The following is a 17,439-nucleotide window of genomic DNA, read 5'->3' as shown; positions in this document are numbered from 1 at the left end:
GGTATCATCAGTGGAGGAAAATGGCACAGAACAAAACAAATTTAGGAAGCAAGGTCTAAATAGGCCACAATTACAGTTATTGCTATGTTAAAAAAAAACCTGGGAGGAATTATGGTTCTGTCAGGGTACTGGAGTTATGGTTCCTTTTCCCCTGTTTTTCTCTATTTTTAGTTTTTTTCTGTGATGTGCTTATAGTTGCTTTTAAAATAATAAAAAAAAGATCCCCCTTTCCTCATACCCGCCCCAGAAAAAGAAAACCCAACCTACAGTTCAACAGCAGTAGAAGAGATTTTACAAGGCAGTGCATATCTTATTGCCTTTAAAAGGCATGTGTGGAAGTCTCTAGGGAGAAGGTGGCTCTGATGGGGGTCTTGAAGGCGTTGGAAAACTGGAGAAAGGGATTCTGCAGGGGGAGAATGGAGAGAGCAGATCAGAGGGAGGAGAGGGCCAGAGCTGGCAGGGCCGACTAGCAGGGCTGGGTCTGAGGGGCAGGGAAAGGGGGCAGCGGGGCAGCAGGAGAGCAGCGGGGCTGGACCCTGATCATGGGCTGCCCAGACGGCAGAGGCCTGTTCCCTGTGTGGTGGGGAGCCCAGCGTGGGCAGGTTGGGTGCTCGCAAAGCTGAGGGCCCTGGGAGACGTTTTGCCTTCCTCCTAAAGAAGCAGCAGGGTGTCAGTCAGCAGGAGGCCTCACTGTTACATGGTCTTACAACTCAGTTCTGGGAACGTATATCTCTTTCCCATTTGAGTTACATGTTTTTGTGGCTTAAAAAAAAAAGTCTATTTTCATTTGATTCAAACTTTACTTATATTGTTAATATAGAAATCAAGTCCAAAGGAGTGTGTGGATGTGGAGATTTGGTTCTGTCCATACCAGCAGGCCCACCTCCTGATAGGCATATTGGACCAGCATGTTTGGGCTAGTTAAGTTTTGGAGCCTCAGCTATTCTCCACTGTACAGCGAGGGTAACACCAGTCCCTGGTAGTAGGGAACCTACTATCTGTTCCTTAGAGCTTAAATCTAGCAGAGTGAAACTTCATGTAAACATTGTGAATACATCCGCTATCCTGTGTTAAATTAAAATCATGGATTGCTATTTAACTTTCAGTGTATGTTTTAGCTCAAGTAGATCGTAAGGCCTGCAGGCAGATGGCACTTTACACATCTCTGTATGCCCTGCAGATCCTGGCACCGTGCCTTACCTGAAAGTGGTGTTCTTTGGATTGAAAAGAATTCAGATGACTTCTTCACCTGTGTTATGACCCTTCAAACATTTGCCATACTTTAGCAGTATAATTAGGGATACGGGATACGGCCCACATGTTTAGAGAGGGGTATTACTGATAGCGACAAAGACTTAACTGAGAAATATAGTTCTGCTTCTGTATTATGTAATTGGCTATATGAATCTCTTGAAATCAAATGGTTTTGTTATCTTAAAGTCTTTTGTTATTGACAAGACAGTAGAAAACATTAGGCTTTTAAAGATTTTTTTTTATGTGGTATATGTGTCCAGTGGCCTATTTACAGCTTCCCTGTCAGTCTCGAGGTGGCTCTGTGTCTTTGTGAGCATTTAGGGGGTGGGTGGAGACATCAACTACTGAATTGTCGGGTAATATAGCCGCCTAGTGATGAATGTGACTGCTTCATGTCAATTCCATGTGTGTTCTTCTTTGATGTCAAGAATCTGAAAATTGATTTTTGTGTCCTAGATGAAGAAGTGGAGGATATGTACCTTGTGGATTTCACACAGAAGATCATAGACAAACACAAAGAAATGGAAGAGATTGGTGCCAATAGAGATTATAGAAGGACAGAAAGAGACGATGATGAAGAAACCGTTTCTGAAAAAGATATCCCTCCTCCCCAGGACCCCAGTGAAGAATGGTTGGTGATATTATGCCATTTGGTCATGTTAATATTGTCAGACTTGCGTTTAGTTTTTGAGAGTCATGTTGTTTGGTTGTTATCAAGCCATTTCTCTCTATTCTTAAATATTTATTTATTTACTATTTATTTATTTTCACTGTGCTGGGTCTTAGTTGTGGCATGTGGGCTCTTCGTTGAGGCATGCGGGCTCTTTAGTTGTGGCATGCAGACTTCTTAGTTGCAGCATGTGAACTCTTAGTTGCGGCATGCATGAGGGATTTAGTTCCCTGACCAGGGATCGAACACAGGCCCCCTGCATTGGGAGCGCTGAGTCTTACCCACTGGACCACCAGGGAAGTCCCAGTCTCTCTCTCTTTTTTTCTTTTTTTTGGCCGCATTGGGTCTTCGTTGCTGTGCGTGGGCTTTCTCTAGTTGCAGTGAGCAGGGGCTACTCTTCGTTGCCATGCGCGGGCTCTAGGCATGCGGGCTTAGTGTTGCGGCTCGCAGGCTCTAGAGCGCAGGCTCAGTAACTGTGGCACCCGAGCTTAGTTGCTCCATGGCACGTGGGATCTTCCCGGACCAGGGCTTGAACCCTTGCCCCCTGCATTGGCAGGCGGATTCTTAACCATTGTGCCACCAAGGGAGTCCCTTTCTCTCTATTCTTAATCAGTTTTCTTTCTTTAGAGACTCCACTTTAAATAGGATTGGATTTATAGGTATAGAAGCAGTAGCTCCAATAAAGAAATAATTACAAATAGACTGAGCTCCTGCCATGTGCCAGGCACTGTGCCAGGCACGGAGGCATTGATATGCCTGTTTCATTGATGTGAAAGAGTTGTTTAGGCAGAAGAATGTTCCTTTTTTACCCACGCTAACCTACCCTTGTCCTTATTCGGGCATCATGGAGAGTCATCACGTAGATAGTGTCATCTCTATTTCCAGTGAAAAGAGGCTGGCAGAGCTGATCCAGTGAGCCTTACTCTGGCTGTGACATTTTCTGGCGGTGTGGTCTAGGCGTCGTGACCTGGATCTGGACTGCAGCAGCTCTGCCTTTCACTTGTGATATGATTGTGATCCAGTTCCTACCATCTCTAAGCTTCAGTTTCCTCATCTGTAGAACAGGGATGGTGATGCCTAGTAGGTGAATGATGGGGAAACTAAACTAGTCTTTTGTTTACGAGAGACCAGAATGAAAATTCCATTATGATTTTTTGTACCTAAGACATTGTTTAGAAACTTGTTCAAAAGGGCTTGAAATTGCATGGAGATGCACTGATGCTGTGTCCTGGGAGTAACCCTGCCTGTTCCCCTCCTGCTGGTGCAGAGCCCACCCCTTCCCTGCTTCAAGGCTCAAATGTCCTCTTTATGGGGGTGTTTGTTAGGAACTGCTAGGATTGTTGGCAGCACTTGTTGACCTTTTGTCAGCCATTGCCCCTGTGGGCAGGAGTCATTTATGAGTGAAGAGAGCAGTCTTCACTGCTTGGGAACACAGAGAACGTGCATCTTCATGCTGTGGAGGGGTCTTCTTACCTGCCTTCTAAAACACTTATATTTGGGGTGGGCTAAGTGGCCGCACGCTTGCTATAGCAACCAGAAAAGGAGCATGTATGATGCCATCCCTTCCGTCATGCTTCTCATCATCATTTCTAGTCTAAGTGGTTTCTCCCTCATCTAAGCTCTGGTAGCACTTAAACATACTTTCTGCTCCTTTGGGTCTTACCTTTTATTTATATTGACACATAACTGGCCTCATTACCAGAAGAAGATTGAGGCAAACTTCTGGTACTTTTTATACCCTGCCTGCTCCTGTAAGGAGTGTTTCATGAGTGTGTGCCCTAACTTCCCCCTAGAGCCCCGTGAAGAGGGCATGACTCCGAGCCCTCCTGTGTCCCCCTTGTACCTCGAGTACTTGTTTCTCTGAGAGCTTGCTCGGTGATTGCTGATTACATGGGGCAGTTGCTGGCTGCTGTTCTGCCACTTCTTTGTGATGGGATCTGAATGTTTTGGAGGCCTTCCCCGGAGACAGAATGGCCTGTGATTGCTTTTCATAGCAGAAATCTCATCTCCTTTGAAAGGTTTAATGTCTTTATTTTTTCCTCTCATATTAATGCTGTATGATTACAACCACTTTGTTACTGATTTGAAGAGTTTGGAGGGCAATTGAAGGTGTCACATGCCACCATATGGTGAAGGAAGATGCACTGCAAGCAGTTCTGACACTTTTTTGTTTTTAAATTAGGTTCCAGAATTGTAACTGCTTGTAAAATCCTTTAGGTAGTTAAGTTCCAGGTGGTGGAAAATCTTTCCACAAAAATACTGTAAATAACTACTCAGACCATCTGGCTAAATGGTTTTTGTTCTCCATTCATAGAAGAAGAAAAAAGGAAAAGAAGAAAAGGGAGAAAGAAACTGCTCTCTGCTGTTGGAGGTTTTATTTCTGTGGTCATCAGCTTTAGGACTATAGTTGTGGATTCCCAAACATTCAGTTTTTAAATCATAGGCTGACAGTTGGAATCGGCAGGTGTGAGACAAAAGAAAAGGCTAACAAAAGCAAAGCCACATGCATGGGAATCTGACCGTGAGTTGGTCCAGCAGCAGTGCTGGCCCTTCTGTGCTTTCAGCCTCCGGCCAAAGGCTGTGAGGGAGTCCTTGCCCATAATTTAAAAAATTAAAAATGTTTTGCATCATAATGCAAATGAAATGTTACTCATGAAAACCTGCCCTTTTCCTGTTGGGGGTGTCTCAGTATTTCACTGGCCTTGCCAGCTGCCAGGCTCCCCTGCCTCGTACCTGGACAAAGGGACTTTGGGCCAGGATGAGGAAAGAGGCGCGGGGTGAAAGATAACAGACTGGCCGCTGCTGGGGTGCTGCTTTGGTGTAAAATGGGTGCTGCTTGGCTTCCTCCTAGTTAAAAAGAGTCTCTCAAAATACTTATATTAAGAAAGTTCTAATTCATTAGGAAGAATTGTACCAATTCGAAGAAATACAGGAAAGAATAAAAAGTCAAATTTGGGAAGACTGTAAGGTAGTGAGCAAGCTGAGAATATGGTACGGAGCAAAGTTATTATGATGCTGATAAAATATTTGGAATTGTTTAAACGAAATTAAAGTAAGTTCTGAGATGCTGCAGCAAGGGTCTTTGTGGGGTATTTATCTTGAGGTCAGAGATGTACATGATCATTTTCTACAGTTTCTAAAACTAAGATTTAATAAAGGGCTCAATGAACTTACTGTGTGTCAACTTTTAACTTTGAAAAACATGTTCTTACCAATGGTAGTGGTCTCTCAGGTTGAGGGTTTTTCTTGGTGATGGGGCCTAAATTAACTTTCTACTGTGCACCAACTCCCTGACTTAGGGAACCATATGTCATGTACAATTTTCCATGTCTTTTCACTTTTATTTCAGGGTGGATTATGTGGATTCTTTAGGGCGATCCCGGCGCTGTATGAGAAAGGATTTGCCACATCTGCTGGAAATGGATAAAAATCTTCAAGGGAGGCTGTAAGTGTGTGACATGCAAAGCTTTGCCCATGACATGCAGACACGGGGATTGTTTTGTGCGCAAGGCTGTTTTTAGTTAATTATCTTTGGTGCTCTGGTATAGGAATATTTTTTTAATGTATAAGAATATTAGTGGAAGCACTTTTTTGGGGTTAGCATACACATACACACATAGTCCACACTCAGGGAACAACCTGAGTGGTTGATCATCCATATTGTGTAGCTACTAAAAGGGATGGGTTAGAGCCTATCTGTTTACTTGGAAGTATGTCTGCCTACAGAGTAACAAATAGAGAATGAGCCCAGACCAAGCCAACAAACAAACCACTGCGGAGAAAGTGTTTAAGAATATACTCTTGGTTATCCCACAGCAGGTGGGGGCAGGGAGGAAGTTAGCTTAACTTTTTGTTTATACACCTTTGCATTTTGAAGTAAGGGCTTTATGGCTAGAATTTTTTCTGTGGTGCCTAAGACACACCTAAGAGGTAACTTGCTAAAACATCCCAGGGAATAAAATTCTCACCAAGGGCAGCTATTGTGTGGAAAATGTTGGGAGAAGCTCCACCTTGTCCACGTCCTCCAGGGTCAGGTAGGCCTGGGCTTGGCACAGGGAAGAAAGTGCAGAAGCCCTGAGCCACCTGACGAGACATGAGGTCCTGCACGGGAGACCGTCCACAGGAGGCCCGTAGTTCCTCCTCTCTGCCTCTCCTGCCCCCTCCATTCAGCCCAAGACCAGGGTGGGAAGGAAAGTAATTTGTCTGAGTGGTGAGGCAAGATTTCATTATGCTAATGTAACATGTTGCTTGCTTTGATTAAAGAAAGGCGAAAATAGTTTTTGCAGGTTCCCAGTGGTATTGTGGGTCAGAAGCCTCTGTAAGGAACGTCTTCTTCATAACTAGAGTTACTCATCCATGTTCGCCCTCCTGAACTGAAGCATTGCTGTGTCACAGCTCTTATCTAAGATGGTTTTTGCTCTATTTTCCTAGTTTCGTTAGTCCTGCAAATGAAAAAACCTTACTATCTGAAGATATGAGAAAAGAACTCCAGCGCCAGCAATGGGAGGAAGAAGAGAGGGAGTCCCTGAGAAGGCCAATGGGGCCTGTACATTACGAAGACATTCGTGAAAATGGTATAGTCATCTGGCAACTTTTTTTTTTTTTTTTTTTTTTTTTTTTTAGTTTATTTATTTTTGGCTGTGTTGGGTCTTTGTTGCTGTGCACGGGCTTTCTCTAGTTGCGGCGAGTGGGGGCCACTCTTCGTTGCGGTGCACGGGCTTCTCATTGTGGTGGCTTCTCTTGTTGCAGAACACGGGCTCTAGGCGTATAGGCTCAGTAGTTGCGGCTCGCGGGCTCTAGAGCGCAGGCTCAGTAGTTGGTGGCACACGGGCTTAGTTGCTGCATGGCATGTGGGATCTTCCCAGACCAGGACTCGAACCTGTGTTCCCTTCATTGGCAGGCTGATTCTTAACCACTGCGCCACCAGGGAAGCCCCCACCTGGCAGCTTTTTAAATCATTTTTTTATCTTGAACAAATGACAAGCATAAAAGGAAGTATTCGTAAAGCAGCAGCTCTTATGTGGAAATAAGATTCTGCTTTCGGAATTGAAAATATCCCTTTTTTCACTTCATAGCCTAAAAATATTCATATTGGGAGTATCTTCCTAACAGAGGGTCTGTTAATCCGAGTTTGCTCCTCAAGAGAAGTGGAGACAGCCTATGACTAAAACGTTAATGAATATTTGTTACGCTTGTCACTTGGCAAACAGGATGGAAACAACTTCTAACTTTTTTTGTAGCTGCTTCTTAGAAAAAACAAAACAAAATGTGTGAGACATCATTGTGTTCCTTTTTGCTTTGGTAGGAATTTGGTCTGAATTTAATTCACTGATCAGGGAAATCTAATCTTTTGGATAATTTTAACTTATTTCAGAGGCCCGGCAACTTGGTGTTGGATACTTTGCCTTTGCCCGAGATAAAGAGTTGAGAAACAAGCAGATGAAAACTTTAGAAATGCTGCGTGAGCAGGTACAAATTAAACTCAGTTGATGTTAAGGATTTGAGCGGTTGGGTTTCTTGTTGTACCGTACTGCAAAAAAATCTAGTAAGTTAATTAGAAATTTACATTGCTATTCAGAATGCAATTATCGGTTTCATAAAGGTAATTGCCATATTATCTTGGTGTTTCAGACTTTAAGATTATAGTTGTTCAAAAGTAACCTGTATAACTTTGATGTTTTAAACTTGGTTTCAAATATGGCACTTTTGGAGCGGCCTGGGTGAGAAAATAGAAGGTTATTAGAGGGGGGTTAAGGAGTAGGACAGAATTTTCTTGAATGGTAAGCCTTCCAGGATACTCTGTGAACTCTTACTAAACTTCAGAAGACATCAGAGGGCTTGTGTAAGAGGACTTAACGGGTCTTCATGTTGAAGATCTCAAGGATGGCTTCTTAGAGGTGGCATGAAAATCAATTAGTCTATTTTTAGAATAAAATTAATTATTTCATCTTTTTCAACAGAAATATTGTGAATAGGCTAATAATTTTCTAATTTTCTGTTCCGTTCAGACAACAGATCAGAGAACAAAACGAGAAAATATAAAGGAAAAGAGAAAGGCTATGTTAGAAGCAAGACTTGCCAAACTCCGACAAAAAAAGATGAAAAAATCAAAAGAGGATGGAGCAGAGGAAGAAGATAGAGGTATATCTTGGCTCGTGTTTCTAAACCTCAAAAGGAAAAATTTTAGTTCAGTTGATATCTCAATAATAGGACTGGCAATGTGGAAATCTAGTTTTATTCTCTAAGCAAGCAGTGCACCTTGGAGATACTGCCAGGAACAGTGTTTATAATCAAAGTGGTGTGGAATTACACTCCAAAGAAAATTTTAGGCTGTAGACAAGGGTATTAACAGTACATTGTGTTGTTTCATAGAACAGTATGGTTTAGTAACTGAGACTTAGGAGTAAAATACCTAAGTAAAATACTTAAAAGGTTTTTTAGGATAAAATTTAGTTGTGCATGTACATGTTTTAGACCTATTTTCATTTGCGGTTTTTGTTGGTTATTATAAATTAATGTATTTTAAAGAAGACATGCATTCAGAAAGTTAATAAAATAAAGGATTTCCAAATATGGGTCTAGACAGCTTACCAAGGGACTGTTGAAATGCTTGGGAGCACCGTCCAGTACTGTGGTCAGACTTGCTCACTGTGAGAGTTATGCTAGACTGGGATAAACTGCCCCAACAGAGACACTACAGAGACTGGCTCAAACCAGGTGGGCATCTGCTTCTCTAGTTTGGACACCCTCCAGGGCAGGTAGTATCTCTGCCCTGTACGGTCACCTTTTCCCTGGCCTCCTCCTGTCTTACTGCTTCTGCCATTCCATAGAGGGTTCCTCTCACCTGCACGGTCGCTAGCTCCCCAGCACCTGTTCATGATCCAGCCCTGGGGAAGAAGGGGCGGGGAACCAGCTTCCATTCTAGGAATGTGAGTCGGGATCACACACAACCTACGCATTTACATCCCGATGGCCAGAATCCACAGGCCATCCCCAGCTGCAGGGGAGGCTGGGAAATGGCCGCTCTGGCGAGGTGACACATATCCAGCTGAAGCTGGGGGGCACTGTAGTCCCAAAAGGAAGAAGGGGGTGTGGGTGTTAGGGGCACATAGAAGCTTCTCCAGCTGTCACGGAAACCTGTGCTAAGCCACGGGCCATTTTCTAATTCTGAACACACTTCAGTTTAGCTTTGAAAGGAGATCAGAACACTTAGAAATCGGAAAATGGTCCATTTAGTTTTGTATAAATGCTGTCTCCCTGTGACATGTTAAACTCTGTATTGTTTCTCTGTTTTTGCTCTACTCCTGAACATCTGTCACTTCCACAAGATGTGAAGTGCCACCAGTGCTTTTTAAAAATGTTTTCTTTTAAAATATGGCCAAAATAGAATAGCCTACAGCCTGTCGCCAGGCTCCAGCTCTTCATCACCCTCAGTCCCCTTGCTTAGTCGGAGACTCTTACTTTAGTTGAGTAATTGGGGGGTTTCTGGTCCTTCGATTATTGGTCAGGGGAAGCAGGGTGGCATAGTGCCAAACAGAGACTTTTTTTTTTTTTTATAAATATCTTTATTGGAGTATAATTGCTTTACAATGCTGTGTTAGTTTCTGCTTTATAACAAAGTGAATCAGTTATACATATACATATGTTCCCATATCTCTTCCCTCTTGCATCTCCCTCCCTCCCACCCTCCCTATCCCACCCCTCTAGGTGGTCACAAAGCACCGAGCTGATCTCCCTGTGCTATGCGGCTGCTTCCCACTAGCTATCTATTTTACATTTGGTAGTGTATATATGTCCATGCCACTCTCTCACCCTGTCACATCTTACCCCTCCCCCTCCCCATATCCTCAAGTCCATTCTCTAGTAGGTCTCTGTCTTTATTCCCATCTTGCCACTAGGTTCTTCATGACCTTTTTTTCCCCTTAGATTCCATATATATGTGTTAGCATACTGTATTTGTTTTTCTCTTTCTGACTTACTTCACTCTGTATGACAAGACTCTTAACTCCATCCACCTCACTACAAATACCTCCATTTCATTTCTTTTTATGGCTGAGTAATATTCATTGTATATATGTGCCACATCTTCTTTATCCATTCATCCGATGATGGACACTTAGGTTGCTTCCATGTCCTGGCTATTGTAAATAGAGCTGCAATGAACATTCTGGTACATGACTCTTTTTGAATTACGGTTTTCTCAGGGTATATGCCCAGTAGTGGGATTGCTGGGTCGTATGGTAGTTCTATTTTTAGTTTTTTAAGGAACCTCCATACTGTTCTCCATAGTGGCTGTATCAATTTACATTCCCACCAACAGTGCAAGAGTGTTCCCTTTCCTCCACACCCTCTCCAGCATTTATTGTTTCTAGATTTTTTGATGATGGCCATTCTGACCGGTGTGAGATGATATCTCATTGTAGTTTTGATTTGCATTTCTCTAATGATTAATGATGTTGAGCATTCTTTCATGTGTCTGTTGGCAATCTGTATATCTTCTTTGGAGAAATGTCTATTTAGGTCTTCTGCCCATTTTTGGATTGGGTTGCTTGTTTTTTTGTTATTGAGCTGCATGAGCTGCTTGTAAATCTTGGAGATTAATCCTTTGTCAGTTGCTTCATTTGCAAATATTTTCTCCCATTCTGAGGGTTGTCTTTTGGTCTTGTTTATGGTTTCCTTTGCTGTGCAAAAGCTTTGAAGTTTCATTAGGTCCCATTTGTTTATTTGTGTTTTTATTTCCATTTCTCTAGGAGCTGGGTCAAAAAGGATCTTGCTGTGATTTATGTCTTAGAGTGTTCTGCCTATGTTTTCCTCTAAGAGTTTGATAGTGTCTGGCCTTACACTTAGGTCTTTAATCCATTTTGAGTTTATTTTTGTCAAACAGAGACTTTGAAATCCATCCATCCTGGGTTTGAATCCTGGCCCTTGTCACTGTCTACCTGTGTAGCATTTCTGATCTTAATTTTCCTTATCTATTAAATGGGGGTAAAATGGGAATACCAATCCTGACTTTATTAGGGTTATTACAGGGTTAAGTGAACTATTGTATACAAAATACTTAGCCCACTGCCTGGCACATGATAGTTGCTCAATAAATACCGGTTATTGCTTGTACTCTCAGGATGAGCATGTTCTATTTAGTTTTTTAAGTAGTTTTAAGCTTTATTATAATGAAGTCTTATTCTCTTGCCAAAAATAGATGGAGATGTTATTGGGCCATTGCCACCAGAACCAGAGGTCATGCCAGCTCCTCATACAGCTGCCCAGAGTAGCAAAGTCGAAGTCATCATTCAGGAGAGGAAGGATACCAGGCCTGGGGTGCCGCACATCCGCGAGTGGGACAGAGGAAAAGGTAAGGCGGTCTGTTCTCCTCAACAGAGTGTGATTCTGGTGAGTCTTAGTGGTCCTTGGAAGCTTAAGGAATTCTCCACATCCTTGAACTTGTTTCTTCTCAATACCCAGGAGCATTAGAAAGTGTGATTATAAAAGATCAGGGTCTACAAGGCATCATGCCTAAAGGATGAGTTTTGTTTTTTTTTTAAGAAGCACTTGGCGGAAGGTTTCTGAAATTCCCGCTGCCCCCGTGTGGTCTTATAGCTTTGGGATGCTGGTTTTTTTGTTTTTTGTTTTTAATTTTTGGCTGCTTTGGGTCTTCATTGCTGCGCGGCTCTCTCTAGTTGCAGTGAGCGGGGGGCTACTCTTCGTTGGGGTGTATGGGCTTCTCATTGAGGTGGCTTTTCTTGTTGCGGAGCATGGGCTCTAGGCGAGCGGGCTTCAGTAGTTGTGGCACGTGGGCTCAGTAGTTGTGGCTCACGGGATTTAGAGCGCAGGCTCAGTAGTTGTGGCTCACGGGCTTAGTTGCTCTGCGGCATGTGGGATCTTCCCGGACCAGGGCTCGAACCTGTGTCCCCTGCATTGGCAGGCGGATTCTTAACCACTGCACCACAAGGGAAGCCCCTGGGATGCTGTTTTTCAGGAACCGTTTTTTAAAACCTTATGAAGGTTTGGTACTTTAATGTATTCTGTGTTTTAGCGGTCTCTTTTATGTTCAGTTGAAAACAGTCTGCGTCCCAGTGTATTAACTTGGATTCACATATGGTCCCATTGGGTTATGCAGAATTGTCTGTAATTTTTTTCTGTAAATACACCATGGTCCCTACAGCAGCCTCTCTTTGGGAGAAGACTCTGGTTTATGTCTTTTTGAAAAAGATCATTTCAGTGGTACATGAGCGTGAATTGTTGGAACTGATGAGATCCATGACTAAAGTAAAAGATACGCAGATGGGTGAGTGCCTTTGGTTAGTGCTACTGTTAGAAATAGAGGTGGAATACCAAGATAGATCTGGACCGGTGCCTTTTGTGTCTTCTAAAACTCAATAAAAGACAAAACTTGTGTTTTGCTATGAAGTACCTGTGACATCATGTCAAGCAAATGATTTAAGTGCTTGATTTTTTATGTTTGTCTCTCACGTGTAATTTTAGTACTTTTTTGGCATTGTCTCCAGAGCCTGCCAGCCTTCTTTCTCCACAGAACCTTCCTTGAACCTTTCTCCACATGGAAGTTCTCACTCCTTTCTCTTAGCCTGGTTCCTTATCCTTTGTAAGCATCGCATATACCTTGTATTATAGTTTTGTTATTACTGTCCTTGTTCTCCAGAGAATTTTAGGTGGCTTTTAAGAAATATATACAATAATTAAAAAGTAATAACAATAAACATCCAATGATTCAATAATCAGTTCTAATAATACTCTTTCTTATTTTTACTAGACTTTTCCTTTGGGTATTGGTTGAAGAGGCAATCAGATCTCCGGGCTGAGAGAGACCCTGAGTTTGCCCCACCATCGAATTACTTTGTGGACCAAAAAAGAACTGGTTCTCTGAGTAGCCAGGCATGGAACAGACCTGCACCTGCACAGAGTGACCCGGGGCAGCACTCTGGCCAGAGCCATGACCCCGGCTCTTCACATACATCATCCACTTCAGCCCCCAGCGGCCCACCACAAGCCCAGGCGGTCACTTTTGAAACCCTGGATGATATGATTTCATATTATAAACAAGTGACATGAACTTAAAAACACTATAACTTGGGTCTGTACTGTTGACGGTGCCTTCCTCTCCCAGAGCAAGAAAATAACTTAACTTTAGGGACTGAATTGTAACTTTCTCTTCCTGTCTTTTCCCTGAAGATCCAGACTTCAGGCTGTATTTGTCAGCATCAGGGAAGAAAATGAATGGTACTGTGGGAACTCTGGTCACTTAGCTGTTCATTTCATTCTAATTGGTATGGAGATACCAATTCATCTGGATTTACATGTGAGCTGAGATAGAGTAAACATACTCTGTAATATTTGATACTAAGGAGTTTATATTCCTGTCTGCTTCATACCCACTCCCATGACTTACTCAGATTTAAGGGTTCCACTCCTTTCCTTTTGCCAGTACTAGCTTGTAGATGTCTTTGTTCCAAGCATTCAGCTTCCAGGTCATTTGGTGGAGCACCTGTCAGGAAGAATTTTGGCCTGTCAAATGGTGGCACATGAGGGTACACTGGGAGGCAAAGTGATCTAGTCTCCAGGAGGACCCTGACACTGATGGAGAATTAAGCACGTCATTTGAAATGATCAAGAAGACCAGGGAGGACTTCACAATCCAGAAAGGTAGACATTGACGTCACTTGTTCTTACTATCACCCCTTCTTGAGTGGCGATTATCACAGCCACGCATAGTGGGTGTTCATTAAGTGTGTATTGAGTGACGGGCACATGTGGAGGTTGCTGGGTATGGTAAGAGCAAGAGATGCTCCTTAGCCACCAGGATTGGTTTTTCATCTCCGCCTGCCTCCCTGGTTCTCCCGCTCTGGGCCCTGATCTCTCTCGGGAACTGAGTCACCTCAGCCTGGGTGGGATGGACTTGCGCTGGAGTGAGGGACAGCAAGGTCCTTTTGACTTTACTAACAACGAGTGGGTGAGCAGAGCTCCAGAAGGACTTCCTGTGCCTGAGTACCGTTCCCGTCCTCTACCTACTACATCACAGTGTCCTCTTCATGGCTGCAGACAAGCAGTAGAAGTTGACCACCAGATCCACAGGGCTGTTACAACTGCCTCCCAGGCCAGTGAGTCTTGTAAGAAGGTGCTAGAGCAGGTCCTTGAAGCGCCTGCTGGAGCCTGTGGTCTCTGTCCCCACAGCACAGTGGTGTTGCTGGGAGCACCCCTGTTCTCATTATGGATTGCAAGCTGGAGCACAGAGAGGGTCAGTGATTCATCACGTGATGTCTAAGTGACAGATGGTTTAGGTGCAGGTTTGCTTCAGACTCATGTTTTCTTCAGCACCCTCTGCTCTCAGTCTTTTTCCCCAGTATTGAGCAGTAATAGACAAAATTCCAAATTCTTGCAAACTTAACCTCTGAAGTCTAGATCAAGGGTGGAGTTGCAAGACCTATTAAATGGTCATTTTGTCAGCCTGATCAGGCAAATACCTCTCCTAACAAAAATGAAAACCAACTGACCCAGCTGCCTTTTTCTGCAGAAATTGACAAACTCATCCTAAAATTCATATGGAATTGCAAGGGACCCAGAATATCAAATATTCAAAACAATTTTGAATAAGAACAAAGTTGGGGGACTCACTTCCTGATTTCAAGACTTACTACAAAGCTACAGGGATCAAAACAATGTGGTACTGGACCTCCCTCTTGGCACAGTGGTTAAGAATCCACCTGCCAATGCAGGGGACACGGGTTCGAGCCCTGATCCGGGAAGATCCCACATGCCGTGGAGCAGCTAAACCTGTGCGCCACAACTACCGAGCCTGCACTCTAGAGCCCGGGCACCTAGAGCCCATACTCTGCAACAAGAGAAGCCACTACAATGAGAAGCCCGCGCACCACAACTAGAGAAATCCCGCGTGCAGCAACGAAGACCTAACGCAGCCAAAAATATATAAATAAATAAATTTATAAAAAACAAAAAACAATGTGGTACTGACATATTGATAAATCACTGAAACAGAGTTGAGAGTCCAGAAATAAACCCATACATCTATGGTCACTTGATTTTTTGACAGTGGTGCCAAAATCATCCAGTAGGGAAAGAACAGTCTTCTACAGATGGTTCTGGGACAGCTGACTCGCCACATGCAAAACAATGGACTTGGACCCATACCTCACACCACATACAAAAGCACCTCAAAATGGACCAAAGGCTTAAATGTAAAACTGTAAAAGCAACTGAAACAGCTTGTAGGACAAAAGGAGAGGAGAGAAAAAGAAAACTTGGAATACTAAAAGGAAAAAACAGAATTGTTAGATATCCTAGAATCATAAGGAAAAATAGAAGAAAAGAGAAGGTGAATAATAGACAAATAAGAGAAAGATGGGAAGAGGGTGTGTTTATAAGGTAGAGCAGAAGGACTCGCGAGGCATAGTATAGAGAAGGGATGGGAAGACTAGTCAGGCAGCAACAAGCGCTTGAGTATAGGAGGCAGTGGTCGCGGAAGGGGCCCCCAAATAACCTTTTGTCCTTGCCCAGGGCACCCACGGTGGATGGCAGAGCAGTCTGTGCACGTTGGCTCAGGGTCACTGTCGACTAATAACTGTAAGTTGGATATTCTCTAGGATTTCAAAGGTTGTGTAAGCCTTTTTCTAATCCCCTTTTAACAGCGTATGTTGAATGTTTTGTGAGCCAAGTTTTATCCTCTTCCATTTCAGACTCAAGGTCCTTCAACGTTCACACAATTCCAGTTTTACTGTTTCTTGTGGGCCTGTTTTGTAGGAGTGTGTCCAGCAGATGGCACTGGAGTTCTTAGACTGCAGACCCGTGCTCTGGTAGCACTGCCCAGTAGAAATGGGGTGTAAGCTGTGTGTGTCAGTTTCAGTTTTCTAGGAACCACATTTAAAAAGTGAAATTAATTTTGTGGTATATAGTCATCCCTCTGTATGTGCCAGGACCTGCCATGGAAACCAAAATCCGTGGATGCTCAAGTTCCACAGGCGGCCCTCTGTACCCACAGTTCTGTATCTGTGGTTTCAACCAACTGTGGATCCTGTAGTGCTGTAGTAGTATTGAAAGATATGCGCGTAAGTGGACCCTCACAGTTCAAACCCATGTTGTTCAAGGGTCAACTCTATTTAATCCAGTATATCCAAAATATTTCAACATTTAATCAATATACAAAACGTTTAGTGGGATATTTTGCATTTCTTTTCACACCAAGTCTTCAAAATCCACTGTGTATCCACTTATAGCCCATCTTAATTCAGATGCTAAATTTTCATCAGGAATACTTGATTTGTATTTAGAGTTCATAAAATAAACATTTTAAAGTAGATTCATATACCCAGGTTCGTCCAAACATACTTAAAACATTTAAGAGTTTGCCAATAACTGAATTGATTATCAAGTTTTAAATTTAATAATATTAAAATGTAGTTCCTTAGTCATACTATACCACATTTCAGATGCTCAAAAGACACGAGTCTAGTGCTACTGAATGCACAGCACAACTCTAAATGATCTGTTTTTACATGTTTTGTGGTCTGACTATACATAACTCTCCTGTTAGTAACTAAAGGACTGGCAAACACATCTCTTCCAAGCATACATTAAGCATTCACGCTACTCCTATGGCTTGTTTGACTTGGGAGCCAGCAGTGCTGAAATCTTCTATCAGAAAGCATGACCCCACCTCATTCGTGGCATTGTGGAGCTAAACGAAATGTTTTGGATCAGAAATTGCTTTGAATTATTTGTTTTCATTGTAATCTTTTCTCCAGGCCTTTGTGTGTTTTGATACAGTCTGTTTGAATTGGCTAAATAAATCATTTTGTTTGCTTGCACAACTCCCAAAGGAGAAACTTTAAATCCATATACATGAGATTCCTGCTATGTTTAGCCGTGCATTTGCCGAAGACTTGTGGGATAATTTATTTCCTCTTAAAGCCGTAGTGCAGCCTGGGAGATGGCTATCAGCTGACCTTGTTGTGACGACACACAGATGAGGCAGTAGAATTTAGAATTTGGAATGGACGTGGGTACTGGTCTTTACAGTTAATACAACACAGAGTAGCCACGCCATATGTGTTTAATTTTTTTTCAGCCAGAAAATTGAACTAAGTCAGTTATACGCCAGGCAGTTCCTGTAAAAAACTATATGGCTAAGGTAAGTCGTGATAATTGAAAAGAATTTGTTAACCTGCTGAAAACCATGAGAGAAAATGAAACTCCCCTGGTCCTGGCACCTGCCCTGCTGGCTGGTAGGTGGTGAGGCATTTGCTGGTGTGGACCTGGACATTGGCTTAATGTTCAGAGCATGTGTGTGGGGCGGGGCAGAGTGGGGAGAACAGTGGGATGGTGTAGATCATTGTCTAGGAAATGGGAAAACCAGAACAATCAAAAGAAGCAGGGTGTTTTAGTGAAAACCTGTCACCCAGGCTGAGTATTGATCTTCTGTTACCGTTTCTCGGTAAATCCCAGCTGTTCGTGTAACCATGCCCAGTAAATGTACGTCTGTCCAGTGA

General features: G+C 43.0%; 1 protein-coding gene across 1 annotated transcript in view; it reads left to right on the top strand.

Annotated features, from left to right (window-relative positions):
- The window catches only part of CCDC174 (coiled-coil domain containing 174), a 29,330-nt gene extending 11,891 nt beyond the window's left edge, over positions 1–17,439 (top strand). Inside the window, exons 5-11 of the mRNA XM_059940450.1 lie at positions 1,711–1,885; positions 5,274–5,369; positions 6,356–6,498; positions 7,299–7,393; positions 7,933–8,065; positions 11,124–11,276; positions 12,693–17,439. Of these exons, the coding sequence (XP_059796433.1) occupies positions 1,711–1,885; positions 5,274–5,369; positions 6,356–6,498; positions 7,299–7,393; positions 7,933–8,065; positions 11,124–11,276; positions 12,693–12,991 (1,094 nt within the window). The 3' untranslated portion in view covers positions 12,992–17,439. The remainder of the gene's footprint in view (positions 1–1,710; positions 1,886–5,273; positions 5,370–6,355; positions 6,499–7,298; positions 7,394–7,932; positions 8,066–11,123; positions 11,277–12,692) is intronic.

Source organism: Balaenoptera ricei, chromosome 11 (assembly GCF_028023285.1).
Source record: "Balaenoptera ricei isolate mBalRic1 chromosome 11, mBalRic1.hap2, whole genome shotgun sequence".
In the NCBI taxonomy this organism is placed as follows: Eukaryota; Metazoa; Chordata; class Mammalia; order Artiodactyla; family Balaenopteridae; genus Balaenoptera; species Balaenoptera ricei.
The sequence above is the reverse complement of the archived record's forward strand: the minus strand, read 5'-3'. Positions and strand labels throughout refer to the sequence as shown.